The sequence below is a fragment of the Cygnus olor genome, chromosome Z, assembly GCF_009769625.2.
Source record: "Cygnus olor isolate bCygOlo1 chromosome Z, bCygOlo1.pri.v2, whole genome shotgun sequence".
Taxonomy (NCBI): domain Eukaryota; kingdom Metazoa; phylum Chordata; class Aves; order Anseriformes; family Anatidae; genus Cygnus; species Cygnus olor.
Window position 1 is genome coordinate 48,636,058 of NC_049198.1, and position 24,402 is coordinate 48,660,459.

Consider the following 24,402-nt stretch of genomic DNA (forward strand, 5'->3'; position numbering starts at 1 on the left):
ACAATTTAATTACCAGGTCATAGTCTGGCTACATTACAAAGTCAACTGGCTAGCATATCTAAAGCTTTGACAGAATTCTACACAATGAGATGATAAATCAAAACAACTGGCATTTTTTCCTTTTAGGAACTGCAGCTCTATACACCATTACTTTTACGTGAATAGTTTTTCCTTAATTGTATAACTACGGATGGAACAGAGCCATAAAGTCAAAGCCAAATGGCTCCAAGATTCAAGATGTCAAAATGTGAGGCTTTGATAGATTACAGACAGACTTAATTGTGGCTGTGAAGATCCACACCAGAATATTAACCATGTCTGAAGCTATGCTATTCTGGTTTTCAAATCTTTTAACAACTTTTGATAGGTTACAGAATGTTCTCATCTTTCTATTTGTTCCAATGTCTGTTAAGGGGAAGAAGAAAATAAAGGTTGTTTTTTTTTTGTTTTTTTTTTTTTTTTAACCACTTGGTCAAATATTAAATGTAATTGTAAACTAGACCCATAAATTTCCAGCTTTGACAGTTAATAATGTTCAGAGATAAACTGTTATTTTCCATATACAAAGTTTACATCATGTTATTTTGAAAAAGAAAAAAAAAAAAAGACTATTTTTACAAATTTGCTGAATGATTTTTACTAAAATTACAGTTTTCACGGGTTTCTATTTGTACAATTTCTTCAGAAACCTACTACTTGAAAATCACTCACTGAAAAACCATATGCAAGGATTAATATAAAAGGTAACTTGTAAATTTCATTAAACGTACATACTCAATCACAATCATGCTAGAGCTCTCTACTGCAAGACTTGCATGGATGCTCTTCTAAAGCTGGCCAAATTCAGCAATAGCAGACACACCCAAGGAATTTTTAGAGGGATTCAGGACTTACTCTGTATTCCCATCTGCTATCTCAGTTACTCTCTACTGCTTCCGGCATTCAGTGCATTGAATAACTCTAAAAGATGATTAAGCTGTTCTACCTTCTTTGTTTTAGCTGTTCTCCATTCCTCACTGAACATTCCTATTTCTCTGGTACATCCTGATTTCCATCACATCCTTTGACTTCATTCCTTCCTTTGCCCTCTTTTGCCATGTCTCACTAACTTGCCCAAACTGAGCAGGTGTCTAAAAATGAAGATTGAATTTGGAAGGCATTTCTGAAAACCTGTTGTTAAAGAAGAACATCCTGGAAAGTGTATAGGCTCAAAAGTGATTTGTTTCTAATTTCAGATAAACTGACAGTCCACCTAAATAAATTGTATCTGCTGTTTCTGCAGGCCCTACATACCCTACTCTTTTCCAGAGATAATTAGAGTAAATCTGAAGAAGGTAGCTGGATGAAATTTATCCAGAGTAGTTTCAACGGGTGGGTGGAGAGTTCTATAAGCAAGGTATTTCTAACAATGTTGCAGTTCTCAATGATGAATGTGATGAAAAGGCTGATGTTGAGCCCAGAGCAGTAACTGTTCAACTCAGTCTAGCTGCAGCCCAAACAGTGTGTGAGAGCAGCCCCAGGTAACTTCAGCTGGCTGTGAGTAAAGAGAGCTTATTCTGCTAGGAATATTATGTAATATAGATCATTCTCTGCTTAAAATGAATAAGTAGTAATTATTTGCTCTTACTCATCACTGCTTTAACTTCAGTGAAATCAAATCATTTGCAACAGGACCGAATTTGACCCCAGCACCTATTTGGAGCATACACCTCATTTTGACTTTTGCAGTCTCCTGAGTCACGTATATTCATGACCTACTTAGCAGGTCAACTTAATGAGGTATGAGTGGAAAGGGGGCACAAGCAGCCACATTTTTGCAACCTGCACATTGACACAATTAACAACTGTTTTAAAAAAGCAGTGCCAAAGGCTTCACCACAGAATAACAACCAGCTTGAAAGTATCCAGAGACTAAGTATGTTTCCGTGTTTTTCCTTCTGTGGTCATCTGTACTAACTAGAATAAATTTAGCACAGGTAAACCTATCTCTGCTGCCGGCCCATGTGCTCTTTGTTTCATACTTTTGTAACCAGGTAGGCACTGGTTCCTCTTTTTGAGGTTATACTTTCTACTAATGAGAAAACTGCACAGCTTCCTTTCACAAAGCATTCCACTTGGACTTCTGCTGGATAACTGTTATGCAGGCTGCAGGCATTTCGAAATAGATGGGGTGTCCTGCTTCTGCACAGAGTGTATATTCTAATTATGGGAACATAATCTCTAGGTATATCAGGAAAAAGAGATAAATCAGAGACGTAAAAATATTTCACTCTCTCCTAAACACTCAGCTTGTCTCAGTCTGTTTAGATGATCTGACCCGGACTGGAAGGCAAATTAAATGCTTGCACCAAAACTCTGAGAAACTTCATTTCTAAGCTTTGGCTTCCCAGATTTTCAGTCACACAGTCTTGTCAGACTTTCATAATTAATTCATTCTGCTCCAGGCAACCTCTCAGCCCACTGAAGTTATCAGCATGCATGTGATTATTTATGGGGCTATTCCCTAGCTGAGGTCATCTTTTTTTTTTTTGTTAGTTTTATTTTAATTTAAACTTTTTTTTTTTTTTTTTTTTTTTTTTTTGTGAGGGTTACTTGTTGTGGAATTGGACCAAACAGGAAGAGTACATTTATTAAATAAATAAATAAATAAATTTCCTAAGCCTGTTGATAATAACAAACACCCCAAACAGCTGCTAGAAATGGAAAAGCTCAAAAAATGGCCAGTAGGAGTAACGTGATACAGAAAGTGTCTAAGTGCCCACACAGTGGTGTTTTAACAGGATGGCTGTTGACATAGCAGTTTTGGTTTTGGTTTGTTGTTGTTTTTCCCTAAAGAATACTAATCCGAATTTAAAAAATGAATATATATATATATATATATATATTAAACTTCACTCTTATGTACTAAAATCTCACTTGCAGGAAAAAACAGAAAAAAATCTTTCACTAACTCTTAGTACTGACATCACATACATAATAATGAATTTCAGCCCTCAACTTGCCAGCAGGAGCTAGATCTCATTTTTTAAACAATTTCGCTAAGCCCTGAAACTATTTTTCAGCCTCAGGAAAAAATAAATTAATAAAAATTTAAAAATCCCATATTCTTCCTGTAGAGAAGATCCTTGTGCTGATTTTTTCCTGAAGACTGATCCACCTCTTACTAGCATGTATAGATCCTTTCAAATTCAGCCTGAATTTATCACAGGTCTGCTAATTAGTATTCTCTATAACATCAATTAAAATGCTATCACCATGCAACCTACAAGTGACTTAAATGAATCACTGCCTTAACTTGTACTAAGCAGTATATTTAAACACTTAGCATTGAAGGGGCTACACAAAAGCAGCAAGTGTTGCTGCTTGGTAGGGTATCAGGCAAATAGCAGAGCTAATGAATAGTCCCCAACATTTTTTTAAGATTCAGCCTTAATTCTGCCCCAGGTAGATCACCTTCAATTTAATTCAAGCTGTAAAGATTTGGCTTTATCTGTTTTTTTTTTGTTGTTGTTGTTTGTTTGTTTGTTTTTTATGTATTTTGACATGCATACAGGCACTAAAGGTTTTTAATCAGGACGTCTTTGTCAGGGTCATGAAAAAGCTACTCTGCAGTGCTGAGAAGCAGTGGTGCAATTAGGCTCAAGTAACTGAACTGACCACATGCTGATAGTGAAGGAGATTACAGTACCATCATAAAGGTGTGCAGCAAAAAACAGTGTCACCAATGTCATAGCAGAGCATGCAGTCATTGTTACTCTTCAGCATACCTACAAGATGCAGACCATCTCTCACAGCCTGACCTTCTGCAACCTGCTTGGTACAGTGCCATAACTTTGATTGCAGTGAGGCAGGAGCTATAATAGAAGCAGGTCATACCACGTTATGTTCTTTCTACAGTGTGATTATCAACATATATTTCCTGCTGAGACAATTACGATTTCTTTGAGGCAAGTATCTCCAAAACATCTTGATAGTACTGAAAAAGTCCATGGTCATGGAAAAAATTGCTTTCAATGCTGCTTGCAACAAAATCTATAGTAAACAAAAAGACAAACAGCAACTCCAAATCTGGAGATAAAGTACAGCAACTCTGCTTTCCTTGTATAGCTGTTTTCCCTTTTTTCTGGGTGTATCCTCCATCTTCAAATGGGGGAGCTTTCCTGATATTTTTTTTCCTTATGACATCCATTCACAAAGCAGCAGCAATTATTTCTGCTCTGTATTTACAATGGTGACAAGCAGCTGAGAATTGCCCTTACATGTCCAAATGTGTTCTGACATGTGCTTCACTAAGTTGATTTCAGCATAAATTTAACATAGGATGTCAGTTGTTATTTTTTTAAAATGTAAACATGCAAGGGAGAAGGAAAACAATTTCATCTTCAGTTTTAATTAATTAAATTAAAATGAATTAATTCAGCACACACAAACTTACCGGTAATTTCATGTCCTCTTCTACTTTTTATCACGTAGGATACAATCACTCTACAATTACCTTAAAGGAGGCTATAGCAAGGTGGGGATTGATCTCTACTCCCAAATACTAGTTTATAAAACAAGAAGAAATGGCTTTAAGTTGCACCAGAGGAGGTTTAGGTTGGATATTAGGAAAAATTTCTTCACTGAAAGGATTGTGAAGTATTGGAACAGGCTGCCTAGTAGTTGAGTCACTGTCCCTGAAGTCTTCAAAAAAACACATAGATATAGTGTTTAGGGACATGGTTTAATGGTGGACTTGGCAGTCGCAGGTTAAAAGTTGGACCTGATGATCTTAGAGGTCTTTTTGTATCTAAATGATTCTATGATATTGCAGCAGAGAATAAAAGGGCAGCATTTAATACATTATACACTGCAAGCTGAAAAGACATTAAGAGCAAAGATACCTGCACTGAACAATGAGTTCACAGAATCATCTAGTTTGGAACAGACCTTCAAGATCGCCAAGTCCAACCATCAACCTGACCTAGTCCCATCACTAAATCATGTCCCTTAGTGCTATAACCACGACTCTTAAATACCTCCAGGGATGGGGACTCCACAACTTCCCTGGCAGGCCATTCCAATGCTTGACCACCCTCTCTGTGAAGAAATTCTTCCTGATGCACAATCTAAACCTCCCCTGGAGCAACTTGAGACCTTTTCCTTGTGTCTTACTATTTGTCACCTGGGAAAAGAGACTGACACTCACCTTGCTACAAACTTCTTTCAGGTAGAGAGCAACGAGTTCTTCCCTCGGCCTCCTCTTCAAACAGCCACAGCTCCCTCAGTCACTTCTGTCTTGTGTTCTAGTCCCTTCATCAGCTTCATTGCTCTTCTCTGCACATGCTTGAGTAACTCAATACACTTCTTGTGCTGAGGGGCCCAAAACTGAACACAATATTCGAGGTGTGATCTTACCAGTGCTGAGTACGAGGGAGCAAACTTTTCCTAGTCCTGCTGGCCACACTATTTCTGATGCAGGCCAGGATGCCATTGGCCTTCTTGGCCACCTGAACACTCTGTTGGTTGACGTTCATCTGGCTGTCAACAAGCACCCCCAGATCCTTTTCTGCTGGGTAACTTTCCAGCAACCCTTCCCCAAGCCTATAGTGCTGTGTGGGGTTGCTATGACACAAGTGCAGGACCCAGCAGTTAGCCACGCTGAATGTCATGTGATTGGCCTCAGCCCATCAATCTAGCCCATCCAGATCCTTACTAAGATCTTACTTAAGAACTTACTTAGGATGTGCTCAATCCCCTCATCCAGATAATTGATAAAAACGTTAAACAAAACTGGCCTCAATACTGAGCCCCAGGGAATACCATGGGTGACCAGCTGCCAACTGAATTGAACTCCATTCACTACAGCTCTTAGAGCCATGCAATCTGTCCAGTTCCTCACCCAGAGAACCATACACCTGTCCAAGCCATGAGCAGCCACTCTCCCAGGGGTATACTATGGGAAACAGTGCCCAACATTTTACTAAAACCCAGGCAGACATCCATAGCCTTTTCCCTTGCCCACTGAATGCATCATCTTGTCATAGAAGGAGATCAGGTTAGTCAGGCAGGACATGCCTTTCATAAGCCCATACTGGCTGCACCTGATCATTTGATTGTCCTGTATGTGCTGTGTGATGATCATTCAAGATATCTGCTCCATAACCTTCCTTGGCATTGAGGTCAGACTCAAAGGCCTAGCAACTCCCTGGATCCTTCTTCCTGCCCTTGTTGACTGGAGTCCCATTCAATAAACTCCAGGCAAATGGGACCTCTCCAGTTAGTCAGGACTGCTGGTAATGTATTGAAGGTGGTTTGGTGAGCTCTTCCACCAGCTCCTTTCAGTACCCTTGGATGACTCCCATCCAGCCTCATAGACTTGTGAACGTTCAAATAATGTAGTGGGTCACTTACAGCTTCCCATTAGATTATAAGAGCTTCACTTCACTCCTGATGACAAACAGAAGTCCCAGTATCATCCTTTTAGCTTTTGATACTAAGAAGTCCCCCCAGTGAAAAACCTCATGACCTCAAGAGTCAGATATGTTTTTTTTTTTTTCTCCCCATCAAGGTGTTCATTAGCTATAATAAAAACAAGTAAATCTTTATAACAGGTACAATCCTCCAGGAAAAACATTTATTCAACTAAATTACAGAGTAAGCCAATTAAGGCAAAATATATTACTTGGAAATAGACAGGCTTTCACCGGGTACAAATATGAACTGGCTTAACAGTATTGCATATAAAAATGTCCTTTGAAAGCATCAAGAAAGGTAAAAGCAAAAGAATACAAGCTGAAAAACTGTTTAAGGCAAACAAAAAGTAACTGTTTATTCTTTGTTCTTAAAAAAAGTATTATTACCAAAATATTCTTTTCACAATTACTTCCATATTTCTGCATAAAGATTTACGATTGTGTGAGCATAGATAGAAGGAATGAAGCCATGAAAAAAATCAGAGAAGACTAAAAACTTATATGAGAAACAGTGAGCCCATGACATCAAGAAGGCATTTAAGACTTATAAATGTTTAGAAAATGCAGAATAGCAAAGCAAGTGATATACATCTCACTATTTTCCACATCCAATTGCTGACAACCATAACTTGATAGAAGAAATTATACTAATTCCATATAAAATGTGTGGTTTGGAAATACTGTAGTAAATGATGTTGAAATGCAATGCTGAGATAATTTCATGTGTATGTGCTACCTGATCTAAAAGCCACTGAAGCAACTTGAAATCTGCTGTGTGTTTTAACCGGAGATGATTTCATCTCTGCTACAGAGAAGCTATACATAAAAAAGATACAGCTTGGAAAATGAGATTTCAAGAATTATTTAGCCCAGACTCGAACTAACTGGGCATGGATTTGTGCTGTTCTTCAGCAGTTCACTGTTACATGTTAAAAAAACTACTCAGCATCAGTCCTGAGAACGAACAAACTTACACCAAACCTCTGATGTGTAAAATACCACTTAAGCACAGGCCCCAAGAAAACATCTAATACAGAAGTTGTCTCTCTAGATTGAAATGCACATATAACATACATATTATGCTGTCAACATGTTTATATTACTAATGTAATAGAAGTAGCTAAACAATGATCCCCATCTTTAAAAAAGTACATTGAGTAACTGAAATATTAAACATTTCAGAAATGCCTATGAAGGTGTCAAGTAATAGCACATTCCAATTTATAAACTGTGATGTTATTTGTCTTATTTATAAATATATCTGTTTGTTCTGATTTCCTCTTTTATGAATCATATTGGAAATCACATGGTTATTAAAAATTGGAATTGCTCATTTCCACTATTGGAAACTACCTCCACATCTTAAAAAGTAAAATACAGTTTACAGGTAGATTAGAAATCTGTGCTGTATCCCCACTGAGAATTAGAATATGTAGTTTTCACCAGAAACAAAGCCAGTATTCCTTAGTGTCATGGATCAGCCTTTTTTCAAACGGTCCTGGGTGGTAGATGTTGTTTGTACATTCCTGCTAGAGCCTTGGCCGCGCTGTAGATCATCTGTCGACGGGACATGCCAGTGAATACCATGTGCCAATCAGTCCTGTTGACATTCAGTATATTCTTCTCAAGCACTTCGCCCACTGTCACCAACAGGCCTGACCATCTCAGATTGTAGTCCTGAGGAGTGAGACTCTTAGCCTGTGTAACATTTTGAGAAGTGATTATTGAATGAGCATGAAATGAGTAGTTTTGTTTCTGTCTTCACCAATATTAGCAGTAAACTTTCTTACAATAGGACTACATGGCAAATAAAAGAGTATCAAAATCCAAATCTCAGACTGCCCTGTAATTTTGCAAGCCAATTACACTTTTTAGATTAGTGTCTATCATGATCCAAGTGACATCTGAACAATTTAAATGTGAAACATTTGAGGGCATAAAGACATTCTGCTATTAGTATGAAGTAGTTTTCTCTTTTGAAGTAGCCAACAGATGGAATCAGTATCAATACATATTCATACAGTAAATTCTTACTCTCCAAAGATTTACTTTTTTTAATGGTTAAAATGTCCTTTTGGAGCAGACAAGTAACAAGAAAACTGAGCTTGGCAGAAAAAGAGGACTGAGCTATTTGCATGAGATCACAGAGTGTGCATACACTGTAATTCCCCGAGGCTGGATGCAGATGGGAAATAGTGGTGTAATTATCACTGCATTTATCTGTTCTCATTCTCACCCCAGACAACCACCTCTGACCACTCTCACATATAACGAAGAAGAATTTCAGCCTAAGAAAGGCTGTTCTTAGTATTTCTTCATAACATTGCACAACGGGCCAAATTCTTCATACAGCTTTTGTTTTGACAAATAACTGAGTTAGTCTGTTTCCACTGCATGTGCAGCAGACCAAAGTTCAGCAGTGTGTTCCAGCCTTCCTACAACTGCTGTCTTGTAAAGTAACAGTATATATCACAGAATCACAGAATGTTAGGGATTGGAAGGGACCTTGAAAAATCATCTAGTCCAATCCCATATATAAGTTTGTTAGAATATACAATCTGATCCAAAATGGAAATAACTCGTTGCTCTCCAGAGGCACAGACCTTCCTTTGTAAGGAAAAAGCACATTCAACACTTCTTATTAACCCAAACATATCGGCAGTAAGAAAATAATTTACCGACAGTAGGAACTGAATATCTGTTATGGTATCTCTATTATGATCCATAATTGCACATAATTCCATAGACAAATTTAGAATTTTTGATGCTAAATATCAGGTAACATCAAATAAAATATAAAAAATTAAATGCCTAGTATTTTCCCATGTTCTTGCAGTTTCTGCTTTGACAAAAAAAAAAAGATGACATCTGGCCTCTTAACAGAGGAAGCTTCTCATAACAAGATCTCAAATTCACCTTTATCTCAAATCAAGCAATATTTAAGAGTTATAAACAGCCACGAGTCTCTAATTATGTGCTCAGAAAAGTTTATGCCATTGGTAAAGACATTAAGAATTATATTCTAATTCTAAAAAGTTTTATTCTATGCAGATGCTTTTATCACTACTTTTATTACAAAAACAACAGAACACACAGCTAGCAATTTAATTGCTTTTCATGTATTCTGTTATACCTTTTGTACTGATATAATATCTATCTATATAATATCTATCATCCAATGCACATTTCTTCTCTGTTTTCAGTCTGAAATACCACTGTACGATTACTGTTGTTTTTTTTCCTCCACTCTGTAATCTAGATTTTAATTACAGATATTGAACTGGATTCATACAAAGCTCCTCACACATCCCTGAGAGAAACTGGAAGAGACATAATGGGAATAAAGGTAACAACTGGTGCACACACACACAGTCAAGAGCCCAACAATTTGCTACAACACATCATCCATATATTAACTGAAAAGTATGTTTACCTATGAGAAGACATTACTCAGAAAGTTAAACTATCAACAGTAGCTTTTAAATGACAAAACATTGTTCTGTAAAACAAAAATGAAGGACAGCTATCATGATGTTTGTTTTTTTTTTAAAAATCAATCCCACAAATGTCCACTCTAATGGAACTGGTATTACACACACAAGAAATTAAACAATCACTATTTGTTTTCTCAAAACAATCCTCTGCAGATCAAACTCCAAACAGTTTTGTTTTGAAATTCTTCAAAGAAACATTAAAAATAATTTGCAAACCAGAGTTAACTAATGGATGACTCATATCTGCAGTCAGGCAACATGCAGTGACTGGAGTTTGGAGTAATTCCCAGTGTGGCCCAAGTAATGTAAGCAATCTCATGAAAAAATTCTGTTGGTTTAAGAACTGCACAGTACTGGGTTATTTTCAGTGGGATGACCCATGGAATTTCCAAGACTTAAATCTTTCTATTTCAGAAATTTTAAATCTTTGTGAGAATAGCACATTCAGAAGAGGAGATCTGTCTTGCTTTTAGGTAGGAGTCTGTATGTTGTGGAATTAGGTCCACGCACAAATATGAAAAGGTATATGCAATTTATTAGAAATAAGTTTTAGGAACACTAACCAACACAGTATGCTATCCTATGAGTATGCTGGTAATTAACAACATAAAATACCTAGGTTTTATGAGCTTTATTAAAAACAGAGTGGTCTCAGTTTATATACTTGTGCCTCAATGTAATGTTAGATTCTTCACTGATTTGGTGCACATGTGTGCACAGACACTCCACTATTACACGGTTTTGTTTACCTCAGATGAAACTCCAATATGTACATGAAGTTAAGAAAAGGAAAGCACTCCTTTTCTTGTGTAAGAGTGCTTACTGTATGTGCTTGGTGCACTAGCTTAGTGCATTCTTGAGCTGCAAGGCTTTCCTGTATGACCAGGGGAAGTGTGAGTATTCTTATTTTATCTGAAGATTGGTAAGGTTTGTTTTTAGTCACTGAACCAGACTGACAGACGTAGTATAGTGATTAAAATTATATTCCCTTTTGTGGGAATATTTTTTCTCAGTTAATTTCTTTTTGGTTAATATTTCCTCTTACTTAAATTCTTCTTGGAATATTTCTTCCTGATTAATAGAAAAGTAAAACTAATGCTTCCACGTGCCATATACTGCAGAATGAGACTCCTGAGCAAGGATTACTTTGCCACAAATGCCTACAGATTTTTAGGTAGTACTTACCTATGACTTAGAAGCACTTTTTATCCTCATTTATAAAGAAAGATTTAAGTGGAGCAACAATAAGGACTGACATCATAAATGAAATCAAAACTTAAGTCTTATGTCTTGACTGTTAATCCAACACCGGTAAGAAACCTGAAAACTCACCTGCTGAACATATTGTAAAGGCACTGGTGTTGCTTGGGTAAAAACTTCCAGATGAATTCCATGAACTGGATCTTCAATAATTAAACATCCAATGTCGAACCACCTGCAATAATATGCAAATTAATTCACTTTTTAGTACTATGTATCACTTGATTGAAAATTTCTTAGTAGTTGAATTACAACTCAGGTATTTTACAAATTCTGCCACATATGTAACTATATGTAATGAAGTCTCATTGAAGTGTGTTGCATATTTTAAATAAAATTTGTATACATCATCTTTAGTGTATGTGTAACTATAGTGCATGAGTATGCACGTAATAAACATAAAATAACTAAAATTATACAAAATACATGAAACAGATCAAAGAAACACAGAAAGCTGAAGGAGAGGGGGCGTGCACAGATATATTCTACTTATTATGTTACAGTTTTCATGCAATCTTTGCAATAATGCTTCTCATTAAAATAATTTTCCCTAACAATCAAAAACCTTAATTCTCATTCACGTTCTATATTCAGAAGATTTTTCTGGGTATATCTAATCTTACTACAATCACTTAAATGATTTAGTCAGAAGAACAGTTCTGCACCTTTCAGAAAAAATGGTGCCTGCTGCAGAAGGCACAGTAAAACTACTGAAGCAGTACCAAAAACGTTTCTCTATCTAGCTTGCAAAAAAATTAAGCAATTTCTCCCTATCGAACTTACAACACTGATACGATCCAAACAAAACTAAGGGCAATGCATCATCATTGCCTCACTGTATTCAATTCCCAGAACAGTTTTACAGTTGAGCTGCCACAGGAGAAACACACTTCACGGAAAACACAAACAAAAAAGCAAGGCCAAAATCATAAAAGATTTAGAAAGCTAAATATTGCAGCTGTTGTTTTCTACATATTATACATGTGTCTACATATAAGTTAAATTTTATACTTTAAAGTGTGGGAAACAAGAATGTTGTTATGAATAGAAATGCAAGACTCAAATTTAACAAATGACTGTCTGGGGGGTGACAATAGCTTAATGTCAGAGCAAGAGTGCAGTAGAGTGAGACGGGAAAAAGTACTTCATTTGCACCCTCTTTTGTAGGAGGAAACAGAGCACTGGAATGCCCTGTGATACAGCACTACTCTCACTTGCAACTATGGAAGACTTTGTTAAGGATAAAGCACTCTCAATTTATATAAAAAAAAAAGTTGTTAAAGGGAAAGATAACAAAATACTTTGCAACTTATTCTGCAAACAGTATTCAGAATGCGCAATTAGTAGGGAAGTAATGTCCTTCAGCTCTCTGAAAGACCATTGAGAACTGGGTGGTTATTTGGAAACACTGCTCTCCTTTCAGATATTTGTAAGCATATCAGCAGAACACAAACTCTATCCCTGATACTGAAGTGCAACACCACAATGCTCACTTCAGAATTATTATTTATCAATTATTAACACCATGATCTATTATTTCATTGCAGAAAAAATAGGGCCAAAAATAGTTCAGATGGTTTTTTGTAACAACATGCAGGGAAACTTTCAAAGTCACCTGTTGGATGAAGCAAGCATCAAGTAATTCTTTGTTTCTACTGTAAATAATATTGAAGATTACGATGTTCTTGGGGCAAGTATGGTGTGGACAGAAAAGCTAGCATTCTGTTCAATGATATTCCTGGGCCAGCTCTTTCATTTCAAATATTTTATACAAAATTCTCAGATTTAGGAATGAGTAAATTCAAATGAAGAGAATAGCAATTATTCTGAAACAGAGACCTTGTTGTCACAGTTACTCCTTTGTGTAAACATAATAAAACACCTAAACTGAACTAGGCGGAAATAAATACTAAACAAAAATTAAAATACTTCCTAATTCTCTTTACTTTAGAAAGTTCACCATTCCTCTTCCACTAAGGATACTAAATGTACCTTCAAAAATGGAGCAAATGTGTGTCAAAAAATGAATCAAAGCCCATTACACGAACAACAGTACAAAGATGAGAAAGAAAATTATTTAAGACTGCATCAAGGAAACATGATATTGTCTCATTGTTTTGGAAGATAATTATAAAACTACTTCAAGAACTGTCTGTCAAAAAGCATGTTATGAAATCAAGTTGTAACTATTGTGCCTTCAGATATGTTACAACTGTGTGGCACAGATTAGAAGCAGTACACTCCTGGTGAAATGAAAATACATAATATAGTACCTGAGGAAATTGCATTACTACAAATACCAGAACATCTCTAAATATACTTTCTGAACTGAATATGGTTTCAGAGGGAGAAAAGAATGCACACACACAAGAGTAAGGAAGTCATTATCCAGATTTCAACTTTTACAGCTCCTTAATTTTGTCAGTTTCGTATAACTTCATCGTGCTTTTGTAATGTGAGTCTTGACAAAGCTGACAAGGATCTTGTCTATTCAGCTCTAAAGATGTCTGGCCAAAAAGCTGAATAACCTCACCAAAATCAAGTCTGCCAAAGCAATACTGAAGACAGACTCCCTCCTGTCTTCTGCTGAGAGAGTGATAATGCTAACAACTTCTTATAGTAGGCCCCTTTAAGTCAATAAAGAATATTCCCTCCCTTCCCCCCCGCCAAGAATAGGTATAAGGTTCTCACTTGTCAGGAAGCAACTCCTCAATGAAGTTTTCCACTGACACAGCAGGTTGTTTTTCATGTATTACTCCTGTCCGACGCAAGCTGTCTATCCTTTCTTGGGCTCCCTAGAAAGTAATGTAAGCTGTTACACAACAGTTTCTGACTCACAACATAGTACAATACTTGCAGACGAACACAAAAAGAACTCTTCAATGTACTTTTCAAGTTAAACAATATGAGAGATTTGGAAAAATTACTCTTATTTCAACATTAAAAAAACAGCTCATAGGGGAATCCTCAATAGTTACAAAAACTATAAGACTAATTCAATGTTTTTAGTTTGCTATTTTTCCATGAAAAAGACCTACACTAGCATACAAAGAATTCCTAATCTGTAACTGCACCAAGTTTCACTGTCAGCTAAAGCATAAGCATATATTCCTTTTACTTACACTGCCATTTCTGCAGCTTAATATTTGTCTGTTTTAGATCCTTTATGAATGTTGTAAGACCAAAGGAGAATCTCTGTGTTATGGTACCCCTCCAAGTAAGATCTAGAAATCACCTCTCCAAATCTGTTATCACTCTGAGGTTTTAACAAAAATATTACAAGTACAGAGCAGTAGCCAAAGGGAAAGAAGAGGTACAGCAGGTAAAGAACATATACATTATCCCCCTTTACCTCAGTATGAAATTGTATCAGCTAATACATAGGTATGAAGGTAGTCTTAACTCAGCTGTGAACACTGCCCCAACAATTAGGAGAAATTACTTAATTGAGAATAAACAAATGATTTGCTTACATTTAAGAAACAGAATACTAAGTAGTTTTTTACAGCATTTTTGGTTATTGGCCAGGCGATGGTTCCACATATATATAAATACTCAACAATCATGCAGTTTAAAATCTGGTGAAACACCCTTTGCTAACCATTTCTGTGGGCCAGCACAGCTGTTAATGAGGCTCCACAGTTAATCCTTACCTTTTAAGGGTAACATAGATCTGCTTGGGAAGATCCCTGTGACAAGTGTTGATCAAACTATCTTTGACCTACAGAATTAGTGCAGAGACAACCTCAGCCTCAGAGTCTCCTTTCATTTCCAACATTCCCAAAATACTGTGCTAGTAATAGCCGGAGAACAAATGCGTGATATACTTAGAAACTAGAGCAATATCACAAAGTATGCTAGATGTGATGGAAACAAAAGACATTATAAGGAAATTGATGAAACCATTCTTCATCTGCAATGAACGCGTTTGCAACAAGAAATAAAAACTTGTTTCAACAAACTACTTGAAAACATTTAACGATCCAGATCATAAAAAAGCAAAGGTTCACCTGTACTACAAATTGACCTTCCCTTTATGGGAAATAAGGTTGCTTTGAGTGAACATTTCCACAATCTGTCTTTGCATTGGAGAAACATTAGTGCTGTTACATATCAACTTACTTTTAAACCTGCAGCATAGCCCACAGGTTGGGGTGCGATGTTAGACTGTGCAGCCTCTCCAGTAACAACAGCCATTCCAAAGACTTCTTGAAAAGCATCTCTAATTGCTGCAACTTTCACTTCTTTATTAGAAGTAACCACAATGTCCAGTTCTCCACCAGTTTCTGTAAAATACATATAGTGTGGATATTTATTTCTCCATGTTCACATTATAAGCTAGTTCAAATATGTTCTATATCTTAAGAATACGCTCCAGTTGGTCTTCTCTTTCCCATGCACTGCACAAAAGTTCTTTCATGAAGCAGAAGTAACTGAAACTAGAAAGTAAGAGTTAGATGAATAGCTAAGAGATTTATGGATGAAAAAAAAGACAACGGGAACTGAGAAATGTTCAGTACCCTGAAAAAAAGCAGACTCCTCGTTAAATATGACAGTCCGTGGATTTAGAAGAGTAACTCAGACATCCATTTCTAAGGATGTTTTGATATTCAGGGAAGCAGTAAAGAATGTTGGTGACACAGAAATTTGTCCTTATGAAAGAGACCAAGAATTCAGTTAACAGAATCAGTGAACAAATGTCAAATTACATAAGTTTTAAAAGAAAGGATTGCATCACTTTCTAGCGGTCCTTGGACTGCAAATTTCAATATCTTGTTGTTCGTCTTCCTCCCTACAATTTTATATTGATTATAGATTAAACATCTATGGATCAAAAAGTTGTCAATATTTCCAAAGAACTTCCATATGAAAAATATGAGTTTCATAAAGAAGGGCAAGTTTTCACTTTTTTTTTTTTACAATAAAACAAAAACATGAACTAATAGAAATCTAAGACTACTCCAAAAGACTCATGAACGCATATGTACCTTGCATCTCTCTATCACCACTGAATCATTTTACTGTCAAACTTAATATATGCAAAAATATGTCTGAAAACTCGTCTCTGCTGTGACAAGGTTTCTTAAGAACAGCTTTAATTTTTTTCAAACACGGAATATTTCAGAGTAAATTACATAAATAAATCGCATCACACAGTTTAAAGAACTGAGGCAACTTCATAGACATGTCCACAAATAGGCACTAAAAATAATGGGTTGGGACATGACTTTTACGATCCTTAGTCCAATGGCTGTGAATGACGGTGGAGTACAAGGCGACAGTACAAAGTCACCAGATCTACTCATTTATTAAATAGCATCTCCCTTTGTTTCTACTGAAGACAGAAAATTGGGCTAGATGAACCATTGGTCTGATCCAAATGCTTTAGGGACTGAAGGATCTGTCTTATGAAGAAAGGCTGAAAAAGCTGTGACTCCTCAGCCTGGAGAAGAGGAGGCTCATAGGGGATGTCATCAATGCATAGAAATAAATGAAGGAACAAAAGATGACACAGCCAGTCACTTTTCAGGGGTGCCCAGTGACAGGAAAAGAGGTAACAGGCACAAACTGAAGCACAAAAAGTTCCTTCTGAACATCAGGAAAAACGCTTTCACTGTGCAGGTGACTGAGCAATGGAGCAGGCTGCCCAGGGAGGTGGTGGTGCCTCCTCCCTCCTTGGAGATCTTCAAAATCCATCTGGACACGGTCCTGGGCACATGGTTCTAGGTAGCCCTGCTTGAGCAGGGGGGTTGGACAAGATGACCTCCAGAGGTCTCTTCCAACCTCCACCACTTCGTGATTCTGTGACACATCAGGACATTTTTAGGACAAGAGCAGCAAACTAATAAAGCCTTTTAACCTGTTATCACCCAGACCCACCGACTGTAGAAAAACAAGCTGCACCTGCGAGCAAAAAAGAACGAAGTCCAGTGATTTTGTTTGCGCCCACGTGAACCTCATGAGCTTCAACAAGTCTTAATTGCAAGGTGTTGTACCTGGGTTGGGGCAGTCCCAAACAGGAGTACAGACAGGGAGAGGAACGCACTGAGACCCACCCTGGAGAGAAGGACCTTGGGGTTCTGGTGGACATAAGGTTCAACATGAGCCAGCAGAGCACGCTTGCAGCACAGGCAGCCAACTGCATTTGGGCTGCATCAACAGAGCAGTGACCAGCAGGTCAAGGGAGGTGATTGTCCCCCTCTGCTCTGCCCTCGTGAGGCCCCACCTGGAGTACTGCATCCAGGTCTGAGGCCCCCAGCACAAGAAGGATGTGGGGCTGTTAGAGTGCGTCCAGAGGAGGGCCACAAAAATGATCAGAGGGCTGGAGCACCTCTCCTATGGGTAACTTCTTTGCAGCTTTTCAAAACTTAAAGGTGGCTTATAAAAAAAGAGGGAGAGCAACTTTTTGCTTGTGCAGATAACGTTAGGACAAGGAGGAATGGTTTTAAACTAAAAGAGGGGAGATTTAGAACAGAGGTTAGGAGGAAATTCTTCACACAGAGGTTGGTGAGGCACTGGAACATCTTGCTCAGAGAGGTTGTGGATGCCCCACCCCTGGAGCTGTTCAAGACCAGATTGGACGAGGTCCTGGGCAACCTGATCTAGTGGATGGCATCCTTGCCCATGGCAAGGGGGTTGGAACTAGGTGATCTTTAAGGTCCCTTCCAACCCGAGCTGTTCTGTGATACTAAACAGAAAATTCCACTTAATTACACATGCTGATAAAGCCTGCAGTATTTATCCTGATCTAAAATAAAATCCTCCAAACAAAGCTTTAAGTTTAAATTTTAAAGGAAAGAACAGTTTATTCTTTGGCTCATATTACTCAGCAGACCTCGATTACAGGAAATATCTTCTTTTTATGAAGAATTGCCAGAGGTATGCCGGAACAGTAGTAATTTTTTTTTTTTTTTTTAAATCTTATTATATATTAATTAGTTTACTGAATGGAATTGGATGTACACATCAATGAACTCCGGTGCAATTATTTTCAACATAGCAAAACAACAGGCTGATAAAAATAGGAAAATTACTGAAAATATCTTTTCTTTCATTGGTTCCTTCTTGATAAAAATCAAGTTAAGTATATGTTCTTAAAATTGACTGCAGGCTTTTGCTGAAGCTAGCCTTGTTTTGCGTGGCCTAGGGATAGAAAAACTGCTGATGAGCTTTTTAGGCAACTGAAAACTAACCCAAAACATATCTAACGATAAGTTACTACATATTAACTTAAGAACGGTAATTTTGACTCACGTTTGTATTCTGCACACGATGAATTTAGATTATGTGCTTTTGTATTACGTATCATCACGTAACAAAAGCATTTATCTTTTTCCACCACAGAAAATACAGAAAGGAAACAAAGGTAATACATGCATTAAAAGAAAATTTGTGACTGAGTCTGTCACACATTATGGTGATATGGAAATACTAAAATCTAAAGTGTAAAAATTTGAATGTATTGGTGTATATTTGAGACAGAACTGTCACGTTCAGTTAAGGTCCAGACCCTGTACATCAAATTGCATTACACCTTGTGTGTTACTGAAATGCTGGTTCCAAAGACAATTTGAGACTCCCTGTCCTCTTTTGTTCTAAAACTATTGCCGTCGGATTTTTTATGCTTATAAGTTGATCAAGCATTTAATGTGCAGACAGAGATATTCCATTCCAGGTGCTTAACTCAGACTGAGATCTTTACCCTGAGCCACTGAAAACAGTTTAGCTGTTTTCAAGGAAGAGATTACAGAAATACTGTTTTTTCACATGCAAATATTCTTTCGACCACCTCATCTACAAGCTTTGGTACTTTCAGGCTTTGGCATGAAAAATCTGAAATTTGTTTGGAATTGCAGCAATGGAGAGAGAGCAGAGAGAAGGGGGCCAATTTCTGTTGACAGCATGACTTTTGCTGATTCCAGAAAACATTTCTAGAAAAAGGTAAATACTAAGTTTACAAATTTCTGCCCTATTTCCACAACTTGCAACTACAAATGAGATGTACACAGCTGCTTTCCCTTCCAGCATGACTTCAGAGAACTTTGCGACAACCATTGAGCTTCCATTCTCTAACAGAATCTTACAAGCAAAGCATTTTATTAAAATGACTTCCTCCTCCAGGTAATGCTGTTCTGTCCAATGAATATTGCATCAAACTGTCCAAACTGTCAGTGGATTCTGAGAGATTCCGTATTAAAAAGGGACAGTCAAGACTGCGATGGAAACCTTAACTACAGTTCCCCTAATTGCGCATCATCATCATTTACTGTACCTTGCCTCCTGCTACTCCACTCAACAGTTTCTCAATTACTGGCTGGCCTTCTCACTGACTTCACATCCCTCTATCTCACCACTAATGAATGAACTGCTGGGATATATTTACTTAAATTTAAGATGATTAACTACTTTCACTAATCAGGCCATCTTCCCCTTTTATTTGACATATTGTCCACTGCATTAGTGCAAGACTGCAGCAATATGGTTAGCCTGATCACAGAGTCAGTCCAGCTGAAAAACAGCTCCAAAAAACAAAATGCAGAAAATATTAATAGTTATTTCTCAGCCACATCAGCTTCCTGATCAGCTTGACCTACATTCAGACAAAGGGCAGTATTGGCACAACAAAAGAGGGAGGACTGCTTACAGAACTGCTGGAAGGAAGAGGGAGGAAAAAAAGGATAAAAAAACAAACCACCACCCTGGATAAAACATGTCTTCTGTTCCATATTTAATGAAATGGAAATCTCAGGTCACTGTATGTGGCATAAAATGTACTTCAGTAAAACAAAAAACGTTGAATACCACAAAGTTTCTCCCTCCTAATAATTTTCAAACTAATTGAAATGCAATGCTTTTCCTTCATGGCTCAATGCCCAGCAATACTTCAGACCTCATTAGACTGTTTTAAAATTTTAACTTTCCTGCTGCTTTAAGGTTGCCAGATTTCCTAAAAATAGTATAAATACTAGCAGAGTAGTGAAGTGGAACACGTCAAAGTCAGAAGAAAGCCTCAAAAGCCATGTAAATACCTCTGTCCTTTGCCTCTCTGAGTCTGTCCACTTTTCAAGTTGTTTTAATTTGAATATGGTACCTTATACAATATTAGTATTTAATCATGTGATCTAATAGGATTGATACTTAAAGTGTACTTTAAACTCTGTAACACTTAAATGGAGATACAGTGGGAGAAAAAAAAAGTATGGAACTCAGGGATTATAGACGAGTCCTCTTAATCGTTTTTATTTTTTTCTCCTCATCTTCCACAATTTGTATTAAAATTATATTACTATGCCACTACATGAACTATAGTGGAATACAAATGCCAAATGAACCTCAAGACACAAAGAAAAGAAGCCAGGTTCCAGAGTGAGTGATTCATTGGAAAATACACTTGAAAAACCACTACAATGCTGTGGCTTTGAATTAACATACCACATATTTATATTCTTTACTCTGAGGGTGGTGAAGCACTGGAACAGGTTGCCCAGAGAAGCTGTGGATGCCCCATCCCTGGAAGTATTCCAGGCTGGATGGGGCTCTGAGCAACCTGGTCTAGTGGGAGGTGTCCCTGCCCATGGCAGGGGGGTTGAAACTAGGTGATCTTTAAGGTCCCCTCCATCCCAAACCATTCTATGATATACAAACTTCAAGTGTATAAGTAGCATGCTATTACGTTAACCTATTATTTACAAGTATTATGTAATGGTTTGTCACAAATACTTACTGATATATGGAACCATCCCAGGATCCAGTGTTGTGATCATGGACTCCACTGAATGTTTGGTTTTATCAAGAACAGACTTCACCATGGGATTCTCAGCTACACCCTAAATTCAAGCAAATAAGATTTCCATATTTATCTTCTATCAGGATGCCAAGGTGTAACAGTTTAAAAACAAACAAACAAAAAGTTCCCTTCAAATATTAAGCAGTTTTGTGTTTTTCTTATCACATTTTCTCCTTTTAACATTGCATCTCACTCCTCAGCATATATGCTACGGGACATGACTATCACTGCATGACTCTAGTCAGAGCATACACTTCAAGTATTGTCTTCACCATCCTCCTCTGCATTAATGCATTACTCAAATTGACTTAAAAAGAAACATCTCCATCAGGGATAGTGTGCAACACACTTGATCTGGTCCTATTCTGGGACTGGAATCCGTGAGCATTTAATAAGGTTGTAGATTCCCAATGCTAACTATAAGCACCATCAGAGTATGCAGCTAGATTTAGACTGTGCTAACTTAAGCTGAAGAACACTCTTTTCTAACCTTCATAAAGACAATAGGATCTATTTTTGTATTGTCCATTACTAAGAAATATTTCTAGGGCAACTAAGCTGAAAGTCTTCAATTTATAAATAGATTCTAAACAATACTGGAAAAATGTACTGTACTCTCCAGCCAAATCATAGGTGGAGCTGCTGACAGACTTCAAAGTTGATTAAATATAAACACAAACACTGTCCTGTGTCTTGCAAATAGTCTTAATGAATGTCTGTATCTCTTCACAAGTTTACTTAAATCCAGGAAAGATTATAGGGTGAAAGCAGAAAGACAACAATGCTTAATCTGCGAGGGATAAAGCACTGGAAACTGTAACATTTATAACTTAAGAACTATAACACCTGTAACATTTCTTTGGTAGGCAGGCTGCTTTAAGTCTAACATTAAAAATGCAGATGCTTACATTTTCTTCTCTTCTGCACAAGCATTATGCAGGGAAGCACAGTGCATGCACTTTTTTTTGGCAAGTGCTTGCTTAATATGTAACACGTATTTCAGTGAACTGCAGAATCAGACAAGCTTTAATTATCTTAGAATAACTTCTGCTCAGCAAAGCTTCTTTTCCACAAATACGAATGCTTTCTATTTCTTTGTTGCAAACTTAACAAAGGAAAAAAAAGGCACGATCCTACATCTACTGAGATAGCACAGATACTAATAAGGATTGTTTTACCCACATCTCACACTGAAATAACTCACTGCTGAGTTCAGGTACTCTTCTCATCACCGCGGAGAACATTAAGCCTGACTACAGAATTTGGTAAAGAAAACAAAACAATTTCTAATGCTAGCATAATGAAACTTTTTCAAGGCAGAGCCCATGGTAGCCACTTCTTTCCCACGCGTACAACCCCAGACACTGTTCTGAATGGTAGCATCTCTCAGTAATACGTAAATTATTGTGATTTCTCATGTATCCACAGGATGCTGTCATGAGCAGGCCAGTAATATTCCTTCTTCAATTCTCTCATAATTTGAGGTTTGTCTGCTTCAAGTGAAGGAGAAGTAAGAAGAGAACTGAGAGAATGCTATAAGATCCGCAGAAACGCTGCCAGTAGGAAGTTCCAGTTCTGGAGTCAAGCAGTACTTCACAGAATATCCTGAGCTGGAAGGGACCCATAAGGACCATCAAGTTCAACTCCTGGCACCGCACAGGTCTGCCCAAAACTACTTCTGCGATCACTTCCAGGTTGGCTGCCTAACTAATAACTAATACACATCTCCTGCAGGTAATCAAGTTCCTGAAGAGCAAGAAACTGCTGCTTCTGCCTTTGCAGACTACCTTATGGTCATTGGCCTATCACAAAGCAGGGAGAAATAACCTGCAATTTTCTATCAGTGCAAAACATGAAGTTATCAAAACGCTGTGAACCATAATGTAGTTAAATTGGGAGTTTCTGCCAAGTCATTGCTAAGTCAACATAAATCCAAACAGATGTGGAATCTTTAACGTTGGAAGACTGCAAATACAAATCTCTTGAAAATTTAGGTATTGATGTCCTCTTTGCTTAACCAGTCAAATACTCTAGCCATGAGGTGCAATGACTGCATTAGCGTCTAACTTTGGTTCTGAAACATGCAACCAATCTTGGAATATATCTGTAAGACTCCTCGGCCACCTTTGACAGATCCAGGGAACTGAAGCAGTCTCACTCAATTCCAGACCATCAACTTGTTAATCTTAGATTGTCACAATCTTGAGTATTACCTAATTTGAAGGGAATCTGGAAGAAAGGTATAAACGTATATCTTAAGAACACCTGAGAAAAAAGTAGTTCAGACTATATCCAGAATAGAAATAAGGGTAACTGCTGCAACTACTGTTTTAGTTCTTCAACATGGAATCCAGGATGCATTTCTACAGTAATTACCAGTTTGTCTCCTAGATTCCAGCTCATCTTCAGAAAACAAAGTCTGATGTATGCTGACAAACATCAAGAACTTGATGGCTTCATTGTAATTAATGATTCCTTATTCTCTGACCTAAAAAGTCCTCAAAAAGAGGCCACTGAGCACAAGAACCACACAGAACATTTAATATGTCAATAAAGATTTAGTTTTTATTATTGATGTCAGATAGTGATTTTCTCCAAAAATGGAAACAGGACACCTTTTGAACCTTCCTGGTAAAAAGGCAACAGTAATGGGGATGAGATTGGCTTTTCTGATAATTTGCAACTGCAAGCTCTAGTACTTTCAAAAGGGCTACAAAACCATGCCACAAGAACGTTCTCCTCTGGAACATTACCACCTATTGCAAATACAAAAATAAAGATGATGACTGAGAGAAGGACATTATTAATTAAGGGAAGAAAAAACACGTATTTTCATAATCATGATAAGACATCTCTCCTTGAAAAGGGCAGCACAACACTCTCTCTGCTCTTACTGTAGTGATGGAGGTTTAATCTGGCGCTTCAAAGCTGTATCACTGTCAAGATGTATATTCCTTGCTGGCAGAGTTTTCCATCTCACAACTTTTTCTCCCAGCTTTTTACATTCAAAAGAGCTTGAAAATCCCTCCAAGACTCTACATTCCCATCAGGACATTAGTCCTCTTGATCCTTCCTTCAGGTTTGGCATAAACCAGCAAAGAAGATGGTGCTGCTCTTGAGGATGGGGTTCAGCATTTATTAAAAGTCATTGGATTTTGCCACAATCTACACAAAGCTACTTATACATAGCATTTTCCAAAGCTTCAAAAAGGTTACAGACTAATAAATTCTACTTGTGGATGTTGCTGCCTATTTCCTCAGGATTATGAGACTGCTCCAAGAGCAGCTACTCTTCAGTATATACTCCACATTTTCTAGTAGAACAGAAAAATCATACAAGATATCTTAGGCATTTCTCAGGTAAACTTTTCTTTGGTGGAAGAGATTTTATTGGTCTCCCCTTGAA

General features: G+C 37.4%; 1 protein-coding gene across 12 annotated transcripts in view; it reads right to left on the bottom strand.

Annotated features, from left to right (window-relative positions):
* Positions 1–6,605: 6,605 nt before the first annotated feature.
* Positions 6,606–24,402, bottom strand: part of PRRC1 (proline rich coiled-coil 1) — a 33,106-nt gene continuing 15,309 nt past the window's right edge. For all 12 annotated transcript variants that reach the window (XM_040540896.1, XM_040540894.1, XM_040540905.1 and 9 more), the window contains exons 5-9: positions 20,934–21,036; positions 15,332–15,495; positions 13,901–14,004; positions 11,282–11,384; positions 6,606–8,153 (exon numbers count right to left, since the gene is read on the bottom strand). In XM_040540896.1, the coding sequence (XP_040396830.1) occupies positions 7,944–8,153; positions 11,282–11,384; positions 13,901–14,004; positions 15,332–15,495; positions 20,934–21,036 (684 nt within the window). In that variant the 3' untranslated portion in view covers positions 6,606–7,943. The remainder of the gene's footprint in view (positions 8,154–11,281; positions 11,385–13,900; positions 14,005–15,331; positions 15,496–20,933; positions 21,037–24,402) is intronic.